Below are 18,216 nucleotides of genomic sequence, written 5' to 3'. Positions count from 1 at the left end.
GCCACAGACTTGCCCATAGCGGAGGGCACACACAGTAATGTGACCAACATGGCAATGTGCCCCCATACCCCCCCCAAGGGCAGATGGATCCCCCCCCCCCCCTCCAATAAACTGATTTCTCACTGATTTCTAATGATAGTGATTAGTGATTTCCCAAACCAGGAAAATCTCACGGACCGTTCCTATTGCTGATTGGCTCTTATATTCCTTATTATGGATCTACCGGTCTCTCCCGCCGGACTGAGAGCAGAGAAATAACCGGTGAGTGACAGATCCCTGCGCAGGAGAATCAGAGCGCTGTCCCTTTAATTCCCCCCCCCCCCGCCCCGCCCACAGCTTTCCCCGCCCACAGCTTTCCCCTCCCCCAGCGAGTCTGCCTGTGACTCCTCATAGCGGAGCGGCTGCTTCCTGGGTCTGTTCGGTCCGTCACAGTCTGTCCCTTCCGGGGAGCCGGTAAGTGCCCCCCCTGCCCCCCTGCCCCCTGCCCCCCCCCCCCCCCCCCGTCTCTTCTGCCCCCCCAGCTGCCTCTTCATTCCTATTATTTGGCTTTACTTGCCCTTAACTGGAGCCCAGAGGCCTCTGTGTCACATGTCTGTTCTGAGCTCTATGGGAGGGTCCAACCCGGAGCCCCTCCCCCAGCATCCTGGGCCCCAACTGTAGGGAGTGTGGGGCCCCCAGTATTCAGCCTCATTATATCTGCACTGGTCTAGCACCCTTCCCTGCACCCTTCCCTGCACCCACCGCTTCCCTGCACCCTTCCCTGCACCCACCGCTTCCCTGCACCCTTCCCTGCACCCACCGCCCTCCCTGCACCCTTCCCTGCACCCTTCCCTGCACCCACCGCTTCCCTGCACCCACCGCTTCCCTGCACCCTTCCCTGCACCCACCGCCTCCCTGCACCCTTCCCTGCACCCTTCCCTGCACCCACCGCTTCCCTGCACCCTTCCCTGCACCCACCGCCTCCCTGCACCCTTCCCTGCACCCTTCCCTGCACCCACCGCTTCCCTGCACCCTTCCCTGCACCCACCGCCTCCCTGCACCCTTCCCTGCACCCACCTCTTCCCTGCACCCTTCCCTGCACCCTTCCCTGCACCCTTCCCTGCACCCTTCCCTGCACCCTTCCCTGCACCCACCGCTTCCCTGCACCCTTCCCTGCACCCTTCCCTGCACCCTTCCCTGCACCCACTACTTCCCTGCACCCTTTCCTGCACCCACCGCTTCCCTGTACCCTCCCCTGCACCCACCGCTTCCCTGCACCCTTCCCTGCACCCACCTCTTCCCTGCACCCTTCCCTGCTCCCACCGCTTCCCTGCACCCACTGCTTCCCTGCACCCTTCCCTGCACCCACCTCTTCCCTGCACCCTTCCCTGCACCCACCTCTTCCCTGCACCCTTCCCTGCACCCTTCCCTGCACCCACCGCTTCCCTGCACCCTTCCCTGCACCCACCGCTTCCCTGCACCCTTCCCTGCACCCACTGCTTCCCTGCACCCTTCCCTGCACCCTTCCCTGCACCCACCGCTTCCCTGCACCCACCTCTTCCCTGCACCCACCTCTTCCCTGCACCCTTCCCTGCACCCACTACTTCCCTGCACCCACCACTTCCCTGCACCCTTCCCTGCACCCACTACTTCCCTGCACCCTTTCCTGCACCCACCGCTTCCCTGTACCCTCCCCTGCACCCACCGCTTCCCTGCACCCACCGCTTCCCTGCACCCACCGCTTCCCTGCACCCTTCCCTGCACCCACCTCTTCCCTGCACCCACCACTTCCCTGCACCCACCACTTCCCTGCACCCTTCCCTGCACCCTTCCCTGCACCCACCACTTCCCTTCACTCACCACTTCCCTGCACCCTTTCCTGCACCCACCACTTCCCTGCACCCTTTCCTGCACCCACCACTTCCCTGCACCCACCATAGCCTCTGGGAAGGGACTGGGGCTGTGGGATAGCAGGTATAGTAGGGAGAGATGGTGCCTATAGTAGCAGTGGGGGGATAATAGCCTCTGGGAAGGGACTGGGGCTGTGGGATAGCAGGTATAGTAGGGAGAGATGGTGCCTATAGTAGCAGTGGGGGGATAATAGCCTCTGGGAAGGGACTGGGGCTGTGGGATAGCAGGTATAGTAGGGAGAGATGGTGCCTATAGTAGCAGTGGGGGGATAATAGCCTCTGGGAAGGGACTGGGGCTGTGGGATAGCAGGTATAGTAGGGAGAGATGGTGCCTATAGTAGCAGTGGGGGGATAATAGCCTCTGGGAAGGGACTGGGGCTGTGGGATAGCAGGTATAGTAGGGAGAGATGGTGCCTATAGTAGCAGTGGGATAATAGCCTCTGGGAAGGGACTGGGGCTGTGGGATAGCAGGTATAGTAGGGAGAGATGGTGCCTATAGTAGCAGTGGGGGGATAATAGCCTCTGGGAAGGGACTGGGGCTGTGGGATAGCAGGTATAGTAGGGAGAGATGGTGCCTATAGTAACAGTGGGGGGATAATAGCCTCTGGGAAGGGACTGGGGCTGTGGGATAGCAGGTATAGTAGGGAGAGATGGTGCCTATAGTAGCAATGGGGGATAATAGCCTCTGGGAAGGGACTGGGGCTGTGGGATAGCAGGTATAGTAGGGAGAGATGGTGCCTATAGTAGCAGTGGGGGATAATAGCCTCTGGGAAGGGACTGGGGCTGTGGGATAGCAGGTATAGTAGGGAGAGATGGTGCCTATAGTAGCAGTGGGATAATAGCCTCTGGGAAGGGACTGGGGCTGTGGGATAGCAGGTATAGTAGGGAGAGATGGTGCCTATAGTAGCAGTGGGGGGATAATAGCCTCTGGGAAGGGACTGGGGCTGTGGGATAGCAGGTATAGTAGGGAGAGATGGTGCCTATAGTAGCAGTGGGGGGATAATAGCCTCTGGGAAGGGACTGGGGCTGTGGGATAGCAGGTATAGTAGGGAGAGATGGTGCCTATAGTAGCAGTGGGGGGATAATAGCCTCTGGGAAGGGACTGGGGCTGTGGGATAGCAGGTATAGTAGGGAGAGATGGTGCCTATAGTAGCAGTGGGGGGGATAATAGCCTCTGGGAAGGGACTGGGGCTGTGGGATAGCAGGTATAGTAGGGAGAGATGGTGCCTATAGTAGCAGTGGGGGGATAATAGCCTCTGGGAAGGGACTGGGGCTGTGGGATAGCAGGTATAGTAGGGAGAGATGGTGCCTATAGTAGCAGTGGGGGGATAATAGCCTCTGGGAAGGGACTGGGGCTGTGGGATAGCAGGTATAGTAGGGAGAGATGGTGCCTATAGTAGCAGTGGGGGGATAATAGCCTCTGGGAAGGGACTGGGGCTGTGGGATAGCAGGTATAGTAGGGAGAGATGGTGCCTATAGTAGCAGTGGGATAATAGCCTCTGGGAAGGGACTGGGGCTGTGGGATAGCAGGTATAGTAGGGAGAGATGGTGCCTATAGTAGCAGTGGGGGGATAATAGCCTCTGGGAAGGGACTGGGGCTGTGGGATAGCAGGTATAGTAGGGAGAGATGGTGCCTATAGTAGCAGTGGGGATAATAGCCTCTGGGAAGGGACTGGGGCTGTGGGATAGCAGGTATAGTAGGGAGAGATGGTGCCTATAGTAGCAGTGGGGGGATAATAGCCTCTGGGAAGGGACTGGGGCTGTGGGATAGCAGGTATAGTAGGGAGAGATGGTGCCTATAGTAGCAGTGGGGGGATAATAGCCTCTGGGAAGGGACTGGGGCTGTGGGATAGCAGGTATAGTAGGGAGAGATGGTGCCTATAGTAGCAGTGGGGGGATAATAGCCTCTGGGAAGGGACTGGGGCTGTGGGATAGCAGGTATAGTAGGGAGAGATGGTGCCTATAGTAGCAGTGGGATAATAGCCTCTGGGAAGGGACTGGGGCTGTGGGATAGCAGGTATAGTAGGGAGAGATGGTGCCTATAGTAGCAGTGGGGGGATAATAGCCTCTGGGAAGGGACTGGGGCTGTGGGATAGCAGGTATAGTAGGGAGAGATGGTGCCTATAGTAGCAGTGGGGGGATAATAGCCTCTGGGAAGGGACTGGGGCTGTGGGATAGCAGGTATAGTAGGGAGAGATGGTGCCTATAGTAGCAGTGGGGGGATAATAGCCTCTGGGAAGGGACTGGGGCTGTGGGATAGCAGGTATAGTAGGGAGAGATGGTGCCTATAGTAGCAGTGGGGGGGGGGATAATAGCCTCTGGGAAGGGACTGGGGCTGTGGGATAGCAGGTATAGTAGGGAGAGATGGTGCCTATAGTAGCAGTGGGGGGGGGAATAATAGCCTCTGGGAAGGGACTGGGGCTGTGGGATAGCAGGTATAGTAGGGAGAGATGGTGCCTATAGTAGCAGTGGGGGGGGATAATAGCCTCTGGGAAGGGACTGGGGCTGTGGGATAGCAGGTATAGTAGGGAGAGATGGTGCCTATAGTAGCAGTGGGGGGGGGGGATAATAGCCTCTGGGAAGGGACTGGGGCTGTGGGATAGCAGGTATAGTAGGGAGAGATGGTGCCTATAGTAGCAGTGGGGATAATAGCCTCTGGGAAGGGACTGGGGCTGTGGGATAGCAGGTATAGTAGGGAGAGATGGTGCCTATAGTAGCAGTGGGGGGATAATAGCCTCTGGGAAGGGACTGGGGCTGTGGGATAGCAGGTATAGTAGGGAGAGATGGTGCCTGTAGTAGCAGTGGGGGGATAATAGCCTCTGGGAAGGGACTGGGGCTGTGGGATAGCAGGTATAGTAGGGAGAGATGGTGCCTATAGTAGCAGTGGGGGGATAATAGCCTCTGGGAAGGGACTGGGGCTGTGGGATAGCAGGTATAGTAGGGAGAGATGGTGCCTATAGTAGCAGTGGGGGATAATAGCCTCTGGGAAGGGACTGGGGCTGTGGGATAGCAGGTATAGTAGGGAGAGATGGTGCCTATAGTAGCAGTGGGGGATAATAGCCTCTGGGAAGGGACTGGGGCTGTGGGATAGCAGGTATAGTAGGGAGAGATGGTGCCTATAGTAGCAGTGGGGGGATAATAGCCTCTGGGAAGGGACTGGGGCTGTGGGATAGCAGGTATAGTAGGGAGAGATGGTGCCTATAGTAGCAGTGGGGATAATAGCCTCTGGGAAGGGACTGGGGCTGTGGGATAGCAGGTATAGTAGGGAGAGATGGTGCCTATAGTAGCAGTGGGGGGATAATAGCCTCTGGGAAGGGACTGGGGCTGTGGGATAGCAGGTATAGTAGGGAGAGATGGTGCCTATAGTAGCAGTGGGGGGATAATAGCCTCTGGGAAGGGACTGGGGCTGTGGGATAGCAGGTATAGTAGGGAGAGATGGTGCCTATAGTAGCAGTGGGGGGATAATAGCCTCTGGGAAGGGACTGGGGCTGTGGGATAGCAGGTATAGTAGGGAGAGATGGTGCCTATAGTAGCAGTGGGGGGATAATAGCCTCTGGGAAGGGACTGGGGCTGTGGGATAGCAGGTATAGTAGGGAGAGATGGTGCCTATAGTAGCAGTGGGGGGATAATAGCCTCTGGGAAGGGACTGGGGCTGTGGGATAGCAGGTATAGTAGGGAGAGATGGTGCCTATAGTAGCAGTGGGGGGATAATAGCCTCTGGGAAGGGACTGGGGCTGTGGGATAGCAGGTATAGTAGGGAGAGATGGTGCCTATAGTAGCAGTGGGGGGATAATAGCCTCTGGGAAGGGACTGGGGCTGTGGGATAGCAGGTATAGTAGGGAGAGATGGTGCCTATAGTAGCAGTGGGGATAATAGCCTCTGGGAAGGGACTGGGGCTGTGGGATAGCAGGTATAGTAGGGAGAGATGGTGCCTATAGTAGCAGTGGGGGGATAATAGCCTCTGGGAAGGGACTGGGGCTGTGGGATAGCAGGTATAGTAGGGAGAGATGGTGCCTATAGTAGCAGTGGGGATAATAGCCTCTGGGAAGGGACTGGGGCTGTGGGATAGCAGGTATAGTAGGGAGAGATGGTGCCTATAGTAGCAGTGGGGGGATAATAGCCTCTGGGAAGGGACTGGGGCTGTGGGATAGCAGGTATAGTAGGGAGAGATGGTGCCTATAGTAGCAGTGGGGGGATAATAGCCTCTGGGAAGGGACTGGGGCTGTGGGATAGCAGGTATAGTAGGGAGAGATGGTGCCTATAGTAGCAGTGGGGGGATAATAGCCTCTGGGAAGGGACTGGGGCTGTGGGATAGCAGGTATAGTAGGGAGAGATGGTGCCTATAGTAGCAGTGGGGGATAATAGCCTCTGGGAAGGGACTGGGGCTGTGGGATAGCAGGTATAGTAGGGAGAGATGGTGCCTATAGTAGCAGTGGGGGGATAATAGCCTCTGGGAAGGGACTGGGGCTGTGGGATAGCAGGTATAGTAGGGAGAGATGGTGCCTATAGTAGCAGTGGGGGGATAATAGCCTCTGGGAAGGGACTGGGGCTGTGGGATAGCAGGTATAGTAGGGAGAGATGGTGCCTATAGTAGCAGTGGGGGGATAATAGCCTCTGGGAAGGGACTGGGGCTGTGGGATAGCAGGTATAGTAGGGAGAGATGGTGCCTATAGTAGCAGTGGGGGGGGATAATAGCCTCTGGGAAGGGACTGGGGCTGTGGGATAGCAGGTATAGTAGGGAGAGATGGTGCCTATAGTAGCAGTGGGGGGGGATAATAGCCTCTGGGAAGGGACTGGGGCTGTGGGATAGCAGGTATAGTAGGGAGAGATGGTGCCTATAGTAGCAGTGGGGGGATAATAGCCTCTGGGAAGGGACTGGGGCTGTGGGATAGCAGGTATAGTAGGGAGAGATGGTGCCTATAGTAGCAGTGGGGGGGATAATAGCCTCTGGGAAGGGACTGGGGCTGTGGGATAGCAGGTATAGTAGGGAGAGATGGTGCCTATAGTAGCAGTGGGGGATAATAGCCTCTGGGAAGGGACTGGGGCTGTGGGATAGCAGGTATAGTAGGGAGAGATGGTGCCTATAGTAGCAGTGGGGGGATAATAGCCTCTGGGAAGGGACTGGGGCTGTGGGATAGCAGGTATAGTAGGGAGAGATGGTGCCTATAGTAGCAGTGGGGGGGATAATAGCCTCTGGGAAGGGACTGGGGCTGTGGGATAGCAGGTATAGTAGGGAGAGATGGTGCCTATAGTAGCAGTGGGGGATAATAGCCTCTGGGAAGGGACTGGGGCTGTGGGATAGCAGGTATAGTAGGGAGAGATGGTGCCTATAGTAGCAGTGGGGGGATAATAGCCTCTGGGAAGGGACTGGGGCTGTGGGATAGCAGGTATAGTAGGGAGAGATGGTGCCTATAGTAGCAGTGGGGGGGATAATAGCCTCTGGGAAGGGACTGGGGCTGTGGGATAGCAGGTATAGTAGGGAGAGATGGTGCCTATAGTAGCAGTGGGGGGATAATAGCCTCTGGGAAGGGACTGGGGCTGTGGGATAGCAGGTATAGTAGGGAGAGATGGTGCCTATAGTAGCAGTGGGGGGGATAATAGCCTCTGGGAAGGGACTGGGGCTGTGGGATAGCAGGTATAGTAGGGAGAGATGGTGCCTATAGTAGCAGTGGGGGGATAATAGCCTCTGGGAAGGGACTGGGGCTGTGGGATAGCAGGTATAGTAGGGAGAGATGGTGCCTATAGTAGCAGTGGGGATAATAGCCTCTGGGAAGGGACTGGGGCTGTGGGATAGCAGGTATAGTAGGGAGAGATGGTGCCTATAGTAGCAGTGGGGGGATAATAGCCTCTGGGAAGGGACTGGGGCTGTGGGATAGCAGGTATAGTAGGGAGAGATGGTGCCTATAGTAGCAGTGGGGGGATAATAGCCTCTGGGAAGGGACTGGGGCTGTGGGATAGCAGGTATAAGTAGGGAGAGATGGTGCCTATAGTAGCAGTGGGGGGATAATAGCCTCTGGGAAGGGACTGGGGCTGTGGGATAGCAGGTATAGTAGGGAGAGATGGTGCCTATAGTAGCAGTGGGGGGGGATAATAGCCTCTGGGAAGGGGACTGGGGCTGTGGGATAGCAGGTATAGTAGGGAGAGATGGTGCCTATAGTAGCAGTGGGGGATAATAGCCTCTGGGAAGGGACTGGGGCTGTGGGATAGCAGGTATAGTAGGGAGAGATGGTGCCTATAGTAGCAGTGGGGGGGGATAATAGCCTCTGGGAAGGGACTGGGGGCTGTGGGATAGCAGGTATAGTAGGGAGAGATGGTGCCTATAGTAGCAGTGGGGGGATAATAGCCTCTGGGAAGGGACTGGGGCTGTGGGATAGCAGGTATAGTAGGGAGAGATGGTGCCTATAGTAGCAGTGGGGGATAATAGCCTCTGGGAAGGGACTGGGGGCTGTGGGATAGCAGGTATAGTAGGGAGAGATGGTGCCTATAGTAGCAGTGGGGGATAATAGCCTCTGGGAAGGGACTGGGGCTGTGGGATAGCAGGTATAGTAGGGAGAGATGGTGCCTATAGTAGCAGTGGGGGGATAATAGCCTCTGGGAAGGGACTGGGGCTGTGGATAGCAGGTATAGTAGGGAGAGATGGTGCCTATAGTAGCAGTGGGGGGATAATAGCCTCTGGGAAGGGACTGGGGCTGTGGGATAGCAGGTATAGTAGGGAGAGATGGTGCCTATAGTAGCAAGTGGGGGATAATAGCCTCTGGGAAGGGACTGGGGCTGTGGGATAGCAGGTATAGTAGGGAGAGATGGTGCCTATAGTAGCAGTGGGGGATAATAGCCTCTGGAAGGGACTGGGGCTGTGGGATAGCAGGTATAGTAGGGAGAGATGGTGCCTATAGTAGCAGTGGGGGGATAATAGCCTCTGGGAAGGGACTGGGGCTGTGGGATAGCAGGTATAGTAGGGAGAGATGGTGCCTATAGTAGCAGTGGGGGGATAATAGCCTCTGGGAAGGGACTGGGGCTGTGGGATAGCAGGTATAGTAGGGAGAGATGGTGCCTATAGTAGCAGTGGGGGGATAATAGCCTCTGGGAAGGGACTGGGGCTGTGGGATAGCAGGTATAGTAGGGAGAGATGGTGCCTATAGTAGCAGTGGGGGGATAATAGCCTCTGGGAAGGGACTGGGGCTGTGGGATAGCAGGTATAGTAGGGAGAGATGGTGCCTATAGTAGCAGTGGGGGGATAATAGCCTCTGGGAAGGGACTGGGGCTGTGGGATAGCAGGTATAGTAGGGAGAGATGGTGCCTATAGTAGCAGTGGGGGGATAATAGCCTCTGGGAAGGGACTGGGGCTGGGATAGCAGGTATAGTAGGGAGAGATGGTGCCTATAGTAAGCAGTGGGGGGATAATAGCCTCTGGGAAGGGACTGGGGCTGTGGGATAGCAGGTATAGTAGGGAGAGATGGTGCCTATAGTAGCAGTGGGGGGATAATAGCCTCTGGGAAGGGACTGGGGCTGTGGATAGCAGGTATAGTAGGGAGAGATGGTGCCTATAGTAGCAGTGGGGGGATAATAGCCTCTGGGAAGGGACTGGGGCTGTGGGATAGCAGGTATAGTAGGGAGAGATGGTGCCTATAGTAAGCAGTGGGGGATAATAGCCTCTGGGAAGGGACTGGGGCTGTGGGATAGCAGGTATAGTAGGGAGAGATGGTGCCTATAGTAGCAGTGGGGGGATAATAGCCTCTGGGAAGGGACTGGGGCTGTGGGATAGCAGGTATAGTAGGGAGAGATGGTGCCTATAGTAGCAGTGGGGGGATAATAGCCTCTGGGAAGGGACTGGGGCTGTGGGATAGCAGGTATAGTAGGGAGAGATGGTGCCTATAGTAGCAGTGGGGGGATAATAGCCTCTGGGAAGGGACTGGGGCTGTGGGATAGCAGGTATAGTAGGGAGAGATGGTGCCTATAGTAGCAGTGGGGGATAATAGCCTCTGGGAAGGGACTGGGGCTGTGGGATAGCAGGTATAGTAGGGAGAGATGGTGCCTATAGTAGCAGTGGGGGGATAATAGCCTCTGGGAAGGGACTGGGGCTGTGGGATAGCAGGTATAGTAGGGAGAGATGGTGCCTATAGTAGCAGTGGGGGGATAATAGCCTCTGGGAAGGGACTGGGGCTGTGGGATAGCAGGTATAGTAGGGAGAGATGGTGCCTATAGTAGCAGTGGGGGGATAATAGCCTCTGGGAAGGGACTGGGGCTGTGGGATAGCAGGTATAGTAGGGAGAGATGGTGCCTATAGTAGCAGTGGGGGGATAATAGCCTCTGGGAAGGGACTGGGGCTGTGGGATAGCAGGTATAGTAGGGAGAGATGGTGCCTATAGTAGCAGTGGGGGGATAATAGCCTCTGGGAAGGGACTGGGGCTGTGGGATAGCAGGTATAGTAGGGAGAGATGGTGCCTATAGTAGCAGTGGGGGGATAATAGCCTCTGGGAAGGGACTGGGGCTGTGGGATAGCAGGTATAGTAGGGAGAGATGGTGCCTATAGTAGCAGTGGGGGGATAATAGCCTCTGGGAAGGGACTGGGGCTGTGGGATAGCAGGTATAGTAGGGAGAGATGGTGCCTATAGTAGCAGTGGGGGGATAATAGCCTCTGGGAAGGGACTGGGGCTGTGGGATAGCAGGTATAGTAGGGAGAGATGGTGCCTATAGTAGCAGTGGGGGATAATAGCCTCTGGGAAGGGACTGGGGCTGTGGGATAGCAGGTATAGTAGGGAGAGATGGTGCCTATAGTAGCAGTGGGGGGATAATAGCCTCTGGGAAGGGACTGGGGCTGTGGGATAGCAGGTATAGTAGGGAGAGATGGTGCCTATAGTAGCAGTGGGGGGATAATAGCCTCTGGGAAGGGACTGGGGCTGTGGGATAGCAGGTATAGTAGGGAGAGATGGTGCCTATAGTAGCAGTGGGGGATAATAGCCTCTGGGAAGGGACTGGGGCTGTGGGATAGCAGGTATAGTAGGGAGAGATGGTGCCTATAGTAGCAGTGGGGGATAATAGCCTCTGGGAAGGGACTGGGGCTGTGGGATAGCAGGTATAGTAGGGAGAGATGGTGCCTATAGTAGCAGTGGGGGGATAATAGCCTCTGGGAAGGGACTGGGGCTGTGGGATAGCAGGTATAGTAGGGAGAGATGGTGCCTATAGTAGCAGTGGGGGGATAATAGCCTCTGGGAAGGGACTGGGGCTGTGGGATAGCAGGTATAGTAGGGAGAGATGGTGCCTATAGTAGCAGTGGGGGGATAATAGCCTCTGGGAAGGGACTGGGGCTGTGGGATAGCAGGTATAGTAGGGAGAGATGGTGCCTATAGTAGCAGTGGGGGATAATAGCCTCTGGGAAGGGACTGGGGCTGTGGGATAGCAGGTATAGTAGGGAGAGATGGTGCCTATAGTAGCAGTGGGGGGATAATAGCCTCTGGGAAGGGACTGGGGCTGTGGGATAGCAGGTATAGTAGGGAGAGATGGTGCCTATAGTAGCAGTGGGGGGATAATAGCCTCTGGGAAGGGACTGGGGCTGTGGGATAGCAGGTATAGTAGGGAGAGATGGTGCCTATAGTAGCAGTGGGGGGATAATAGCCTCTGGGAAGGGACTGGGGCTGTGGGATAGCAGGTATAGTAGGGAGAGATGGTGCCTATAGTAGCAGTGGGGGATAATAGCCTCTGGGAAGGGACTGGGGCTGTGGGATAGCAGGTATAGTAGGGAGAGATGGTGCCTATAGTAGCAGTGGGGGGATAATAGCCTCTGGGAAGGGACTGGGGCTGTGGGATAGCAGGTATAGTAGGGAGAGATGGTGCCTATAGTAGCAGTGGGGGGATAATAGCCTCTGGGAAGGGACTGGGGCTGTGGGATAGCAGGTATAGTAGGGAGAGATGGTGCCTATAGTAGCAGTGGGGGGATAATAGCCTCTGGGAAGGGACTGGGGCTGTGGGATAGCAGGTATAGTAGGGAGAGATGGTGCCTATAGTAGCAGTGGGGGATAATAGCCTCTGGGAAGGGACTGGGGCTGTGGGATAGCAGGTATAGTAGGGAGAGATGGTGCCTATAGTAGCAGTGGGGGATAATAGCCTCTGGAAGGGACTGGGGCTGTGGGATAGCAGGTATAGTAGGGAGAGATGGTGCCTATAGTAGCAGTGGGGGGATAATAGCCTCTGGGAAGGGACTGGGGCTGTGGGATAGCAGGTATAGTAGGGAGAGATGGTGCCTATAGTAGCAGTGGGGGGATAATAGCCTCTGGGAAGGGACTGGGGCTGTGGGATAGCAGGTATAGTAGGGAGAGATGGTGCCTATAGTAGCAGTGGGGGGATAATAGCCTCTGGGAAGGGACTGGGGCTGTGGGATAGCAGGTATAGTAGGGAGAGATGGTGCCTATAGTAGCAGTGGGGGGGATAATAGCCTCTGGGAAGGGACTGGGGCTGTGGGATAGCAGGTATAGTAGGGAGAGATGGTGCCTATAGTAGCAGTGGGGGGATAATAGCCTCTGGGAAGGGACTGGGGCTGTGGGATAGCAGGTATAGTAGGGAGAGATGGTGCCTATAGTAGCAGTGGGGGGATAATAGCCTCTGGGAAGGGACTGGGGCTGTGGATAGCAGGTATAGTAGGGAGAGATGGTGCCTATAGTAGCAGTGGGGGATAATAGCCTCTGGGAAGGGACTGGGGCTGTGGGATAGCAGGTATAGTAGGGAGAGATGGTGCCTATAGTAGCAGTGGGGGGATAATAGCCTCTGGGAAGGGACTGGGGCTGTGGGATAGCAGGTATAGTAGGGGAGAGATGGTGCCTATAGTAGCAGTGGGGGGATAATAGCCTCTGGGAAGGGACTGGGGCTGTGGGATAGCAGGTATAGTAGGGAGAGATGGTGCCTATAGTAGCAGTGGGGGGATAATAGCCTCTGGGAAGGGACTGGGGCTGTGGGATAGCAGGTATAGTAGGGAGAGATGGTGCCTATAGTAGCAGTGGGGGATAATAGCCTCTGGGAAGGGACTGGGGCTGTGGGATAGCAGGTATAGTAGGGAGAGATGGTGCCTATAGTAGCAGTGGGGGATAATAGCCTCTGGGAAGGGACTGGGGCTGTGGGATAGCAGGTATAGTAGGGAGAGATGGTGCCTATAGTAGCAGTGGGGGGATAATAGCCTCTGGGAAGGGACTGGGGCTGTGGGATAGCAGGTATAGTAGGGAGAGATGGTGCCTATAGTAGCAGTGGGGGATAATAGCCTCTGGGAAGGGACTGGGGCTGTGGGATAGCAGGTATAGTAGGGAGAGATGGTGCCTATAGTAGCAGTGGGGGGATAATAGCCTCTGGGAAGGGACTGGGGCTGTGGGATAGCAGGTATAGTAGGGAGAGATGGTGCCTATAGTAGCAGTGGGGGGATAATAGCCTCTGGGAAGGGACTGGGGCTGTGGGATAGCAGGTATAGTAGGGAGAGATGGTGCCTATAGTAGCAGTGGGGGATAATAGCCTCTGGGAAGGGACTGGGGCTGTGGGATAGCAGGTATAGTAGGGAGAGATGGTGCCTATAGTAGCAGTGGGGGATAATAGCCTCTGGGAAGGGACTGGGGCTGTGGGATAGCAGGTATAGTAGGGAGAGATGGTGCCTATAGTAGCAGTGGGGGGATAATAGCCTCTGGGAAGGGACTGGGGCTGTGGGATAGCAGGTATAGTAGGGAGAGATGGTGCCTATAGTAGCAGTGGGGGGATAATAGCCTCTGGGAAGGGACTGGGGCTGTGGGATAGCAGGTATAGTAGGGAGAGATGGTGCCTATAGTAGCAGTGGGGGATAATAGCCTCTGGGAAGGGACTGGGGCTGTGGGATAGCAGGTATAGTAGGGAGAGATGGTGCCTATAGTAGCAGTGGGGGGATAATAGCCTCTGGGAAGGGACTGGGGCTGTGGGATAGCAGGTATAGTAGGGAGAGATGGTGCCTATAGTAGCAGTGGGGGATAATAGCCTCTGGGAAGGGACTGGGGCTGTGGGATAGCAGGTATAGTAGGGAGAGATGGTGCCTATAGTAGCAGTGGGGGATAATAGCCTCTGGGAAGGGACTGGGGCTGTGGGATAGCAGGTATAGTAGGGAGAGATGGTGCCTATAGTAGCAGTGGGGGATAATAGCCTCTGGGAAGGGACTGGGGCTGTGGGATAGCAGGTATAGTAGGGAGAGATGGTGCCTATAGTAGCAGTGGGGGGATAATAGCCTCTGGGAAGGGACTGGGGCTGTGGGATAGCAGGTATAGTAGGGAGAGATGGTGCCTATAGTAGCAGTGGGGGATAATAGCCTCTGGGAAGGGACTGGGGCTGTGGGATAGCAGGTATAGTAGGGAGAGATGGTGCCTATAGTAGCAGTGGGGGGATAATAGCCTCTGGGAAGGGACTGGGGCTGTGGGATAGCAGGTATAGTAGGGAGAGATGGTGAATAAGTAGCAGTGGGGGGATAATAGCCTCTGGGAAGGGACTGGGGCTGTGGATAGCAGGTATAGTAGGGAGAGATGGTGCCTATAGTAGCAGTGGGGGGGATAATAGCCTCTGGGAAGGGACTGGGGCTGTGGGATAGCAGGTATAGTAGGGAGAGATGGTGCCTATAGTAGCAGTGGGGGATATAGCCTCTGGGAAGGTGACTAGGGGCTGTTGGATGAGCAGGTATAGTAAGAGAGCAGATGGGTGCCTATAGTAGCAGGTGGGGGGATATAGTCCTCCTGGGAAGGGGACTGGGGCTGTGGGATAGCAGGTATAGTAGGGAGAGATGGTGCTATAGTAGCAGTGGGGATAATAGCCTCTGGGAAGGGACTGGGGCTGTGGGATAGCAGGTATAGTAGGGAGAGATGGTGCCTATAGTAGCAGTGGGGGATTAATAGCCTCTGGGAAGGGACTGGGGCTGTGGGATAGCAGGTATAGTAGGGAGAGATGGTGCCTATAGTAGGCAGTGGGGGATAATAGCCTCTGGAAGGGACTGGGGCTGTGGGATAGCAGGTAGTAGGGGATGGTGCCTTAGTAGCAGTGGGGGGAAGCCTCTGGGAAGGGCTGGGGTATAGCAGGTATAGGGGAGAGATGGTGCCCTATAGTAGCAGTGGGGGATAATAGCCTCTGGGAAGGGACTGGGGCTGTGGGATAGCAAGGTATAGTAGGGAGAGATGGTTGCCTATAGTAGCAGTGGGGGGATAATAGCCTCTGGGAAGGGACTGGGCTGTGGGATAGCAGGTATAGTAGGGAGAGATGGTGCCTATAGTAGCAGTGGGGGGATAATAGCCTCTGGAAGGGACTGGGGCTGTGGGATAGCAGGTATAGTAGGGAGAGATGTGCCTATAGTAGCAGTGGGGGATAATAGCCTCTGGGAAGGGACTGGGGCTGTGGGATAGCAGGTATAGTAGGGAGAGATGGTGCCTATAGTAGCAGTGGGGGATAATAGCCTCTGGGAAGGGACTGGGGCTGTGGGATAGCAGGTATAGTAGGGAGAGATGGTGCCTATAGTAGCAGTGGGGGATAATAGCCTCTGGGAAGGGACTGGGGCTGTGGGATAGCAGGTATAGTAGGGAGAGATGGTGCCTATAGTAGCAGTGGGGATAATAGCCTCTGGGAAGGGACTGGGGCTGTGGGATAGCAGGTATAGTAGGGAGAGATGGTGCCTATAGTAGCAGTGGATAATAGCCTCTGGGAAGGGACTGGGGCTGTGGGATAGCAGGTATAGTAGGGAGAGATGGTGCCTATAGTAGCAGTGGGGGATAATAGCCTCTGGGAAGGGACTGGGGCTGTGGGATAGCAGGTATAGTAGGGAGAGATGGTGCCTATAGTAGCAGTGGGGGGATAATAGCCTCTGGGAAGGGACTGGGGCTGTGGGATAGCAGGTATAGTAGGAGAGATGGTGCCTATAGTAGCAGTGGGGGATAATAGCCTCTGTGGGCTGTGGGATAGCAGCCCAGTGGGGGGATAATAGCCTCTGGACTGGGGCTGTGGGATAGCAGGTATAGTAGGGAGAATGGTGCCTATAGTAGCAGTGGGGGGATAATAGCCTCTGGGAAGGGACTGGGCTGTGGGATAGCAGGTATAGTAGGGAGAGATGGTGCCTATAGTAGCATGGGGGATAATAGCCTCTGGGAAGGGACTGGGGCTGTGGATAGCAGGTATAGTAGGGAGAGATGGTGCCTATAGTAGCAGTGGGGGATAATAGCTCTGGGAAGGGACTGGGGCTGTGGGATAGCAGGTATAGTAGGGAGAGATGGTGCCTATAGTAGCAGTGGGGGGATAATAGCCTCTGGGAAGGGACTGGGGCTGTGGGATAGCAGTAGTAGGAGAGATGGGCTATAGTAGCAGTGGGGGATAATACCTCTGGAAGGGATGGGGCTGTGGGATAGCAGTATAGTGGGAGAGATGGTGCCTATAGTAGCAGTGGATAATAGCCTCTGGGAAGGACTGGGGCTGGGGATAGCAGGTATAGTAGGGAGAGATGGTGCCTATAGTAGCAGTGGGGGATAATAGCCTCTGGGAAGGGACTGTGGCTGTGGGATAGCAGGTATAGTAGGGAGAGATGGTGCCTATAGTAGCAGTGGGGGGATAATAGCCTCTGGGAAGGGACTGGGGCTGTGGGACAGCAGGTATAGTAGGGAGAGATGGTGCCTATAGTAGCAGTGGGTAGGTATGTGGGTGGGTAGGTAAGTTGCCCTGGTTTGATCAGTTTGTTTCCCCCCCTGTGAGTTGCCCCAGGTGGAAGTCATGCCCAGATGCATCGTTAGCGGCTGCACTAATTACAGTTCCAAGGCTTCTCGCTCTAAGGGGCTGAAGATGCACGCCTTTCCCCTCAATCTGACGAGAATCAAGTTGTGGCTGAAGCTGATTGGTCAGGACTTTGGGAACCACGAGGCCTTCGCGCAGAGGATAATGGACGCCAAGAACAGTAACCCGTATCGCGTTTGCTCCGACCACTTCACGCCGCAGTGTTACATCACTCAGGGCAGTAAAACCGTTCTCACTACGGACGCCGTGCCGACCATTTTCCCAAACCGCAAAACCCCGCTGCCCCGAATGGAGGACGTTAACCCTTCTCCGCCCCCCAAAAAGCCCCGGGAGGAGGTGCTGAGCACGGACACGCCCACTAGTATGGGCGCCGACGGGATGAACAAACTGTGCTACGTTGTGGGGGCGCCGGTGCCGCTCATTATTGTCAATGAAGTCTTTGCGCGCTCCGCCGTGTACAATGGCGCCAAGGACGCCGACACGCAGTTCGACCGGGATTACGGGGTTAAACACAAGAGGACGAGCACAAACCCCAGATATTACATGAAAAACGTGGGTACGAGCACTGACCCCCAGGAGGGACTTTATTGGTGCCCCCCAAAAATAATGGTAGATGCCAGCACTTCCACCGACCCAATGGACTGATCCAAAGACCCCCAACGTACGCCGGGATCCCCCCTACCGAGGTGTTGGTTGCACCCTCCCTTCTGCCCCTGGTGGCGACAATAATAACCCCCCGCCCCGCCCCCAAGGTCTGAGCTCCCGCTATTGCCAGCCCCTTCAGATTGTGGGACGGCCTTTCCCACTCCCAGGCACCTCCCCCTTTTGTTTTGTTTTTAATAAAATCATTTTGTTAGAAATGTTTGTTAATGGCTTCCAAGCATGGGCGCTCAGGGCGGCCATCAGAAACTTTTGGGGCCCCACACAGGGTATTTATACGGGGCCCCCCCAGGAACACAAGCAGCAGTACCGACACTTAGGCCCCGCCCCTTGTGTGCGCAATATAATCAGCTGACTCTATAATAAGCAGCTCATATAACGAGTTCCACTGATTAATGTGCTAATTATTGGGGGGCAGTGGGGTTTGCCCTAAGTTTAACCCCTTCCCACCTACCTGCCCCTGCCCTGCGCTGTCATTGCTTGATATGGAAGTTACGTAAGTTTTTGTATAATTTTGCATAACTTTCGCGACATGGCCGACGCCCACTTGTGCAGATGATTTCTCAAGCCCCGGTACAGTTGCCCCCCCCCCCGATGGCGGCCCTGTGTGCCCTATTGTGGGCGGGACATGCCGGGGTAGTTGGGTTTAGACATAAGTGCAGCTCCCAGAATCCCAGAGCTTTGCAGCCTGAGTGCTAATTATATATGCAGGTGGATTCTCCAATAAGAAACCTCCTTTCTCAGTTGGTGCGCGTCCGGGATCCCTTTTCATTTCTGTGCCCGGCGCTGGAGAGATAAAACGTTTTCCTTCTGTGCATAAAGCCCGGCTGCTCTACAGAATCCCACGTTTGATTGGTTTTGGCATCAATGTGGAAAATACTCTCTCTCTCTATGGTGTCTGGGTTCAAAGTAC

At 55.6% G+C, this 18,216-nt stretch overlaps 1 protein-coding gene across 2 annotated transcripts; it reads left to right on the top strand.

The window, feature by feature from the left end:
• The first annotated feature begins 347 nt into the window (after positions 1-347).
• Positions 348-17,503, top strand: LOC100490688 (THAP domain-containing protein 1-like). Of its 2 annotated transcripts, none has more exons than XM_031896443.1 (2): positions 348-453; positions 16,614-17,503. In XM_031896443.1, the coding sequence occupies exon 2, from the start codon at positions 16,623-16,625 to the stop codon at positions 17,286-17,288; it is 666 nt and encodes a 221-aa protein (XP_031752303.1). In that variant the 5' UTR covers positions 348-453; positions 16,614-16,622; the 3' UTR covers positions 17,289-17,503. The 2 variants fall into 2 exon arrangements, with proteins under 2 accessions (XP_031752303.1, XP_031752304.1); XM_031896444.1 differs by having other exon boundaries at positions 349-453; positions 16,605-17,503.
• The last annotated feature ends 713 nt before the right edge of the window (positions 17,504-18,216 follow it).

Source organism: Xenopus tropicalis, chromosome 2 (genome assembly GCF_000004195.4).
Source record: "Xenopus tropicalis strain Nigerian chromosome 2, UCB_Xtro_10.0, whole genome shotgun sequence".
In the NCBI taxonomy this organism is placed as follows: Eukaryota; Metazoa; Chordata; class Amphibia; order Anura; family Pipidae; genus Xenopus; species Xenopus tropicalis.
Note: the sequence above shows the minus strand (reverse complement) of the source record. Positions and strands in the feature narration are given on the sequence as shown.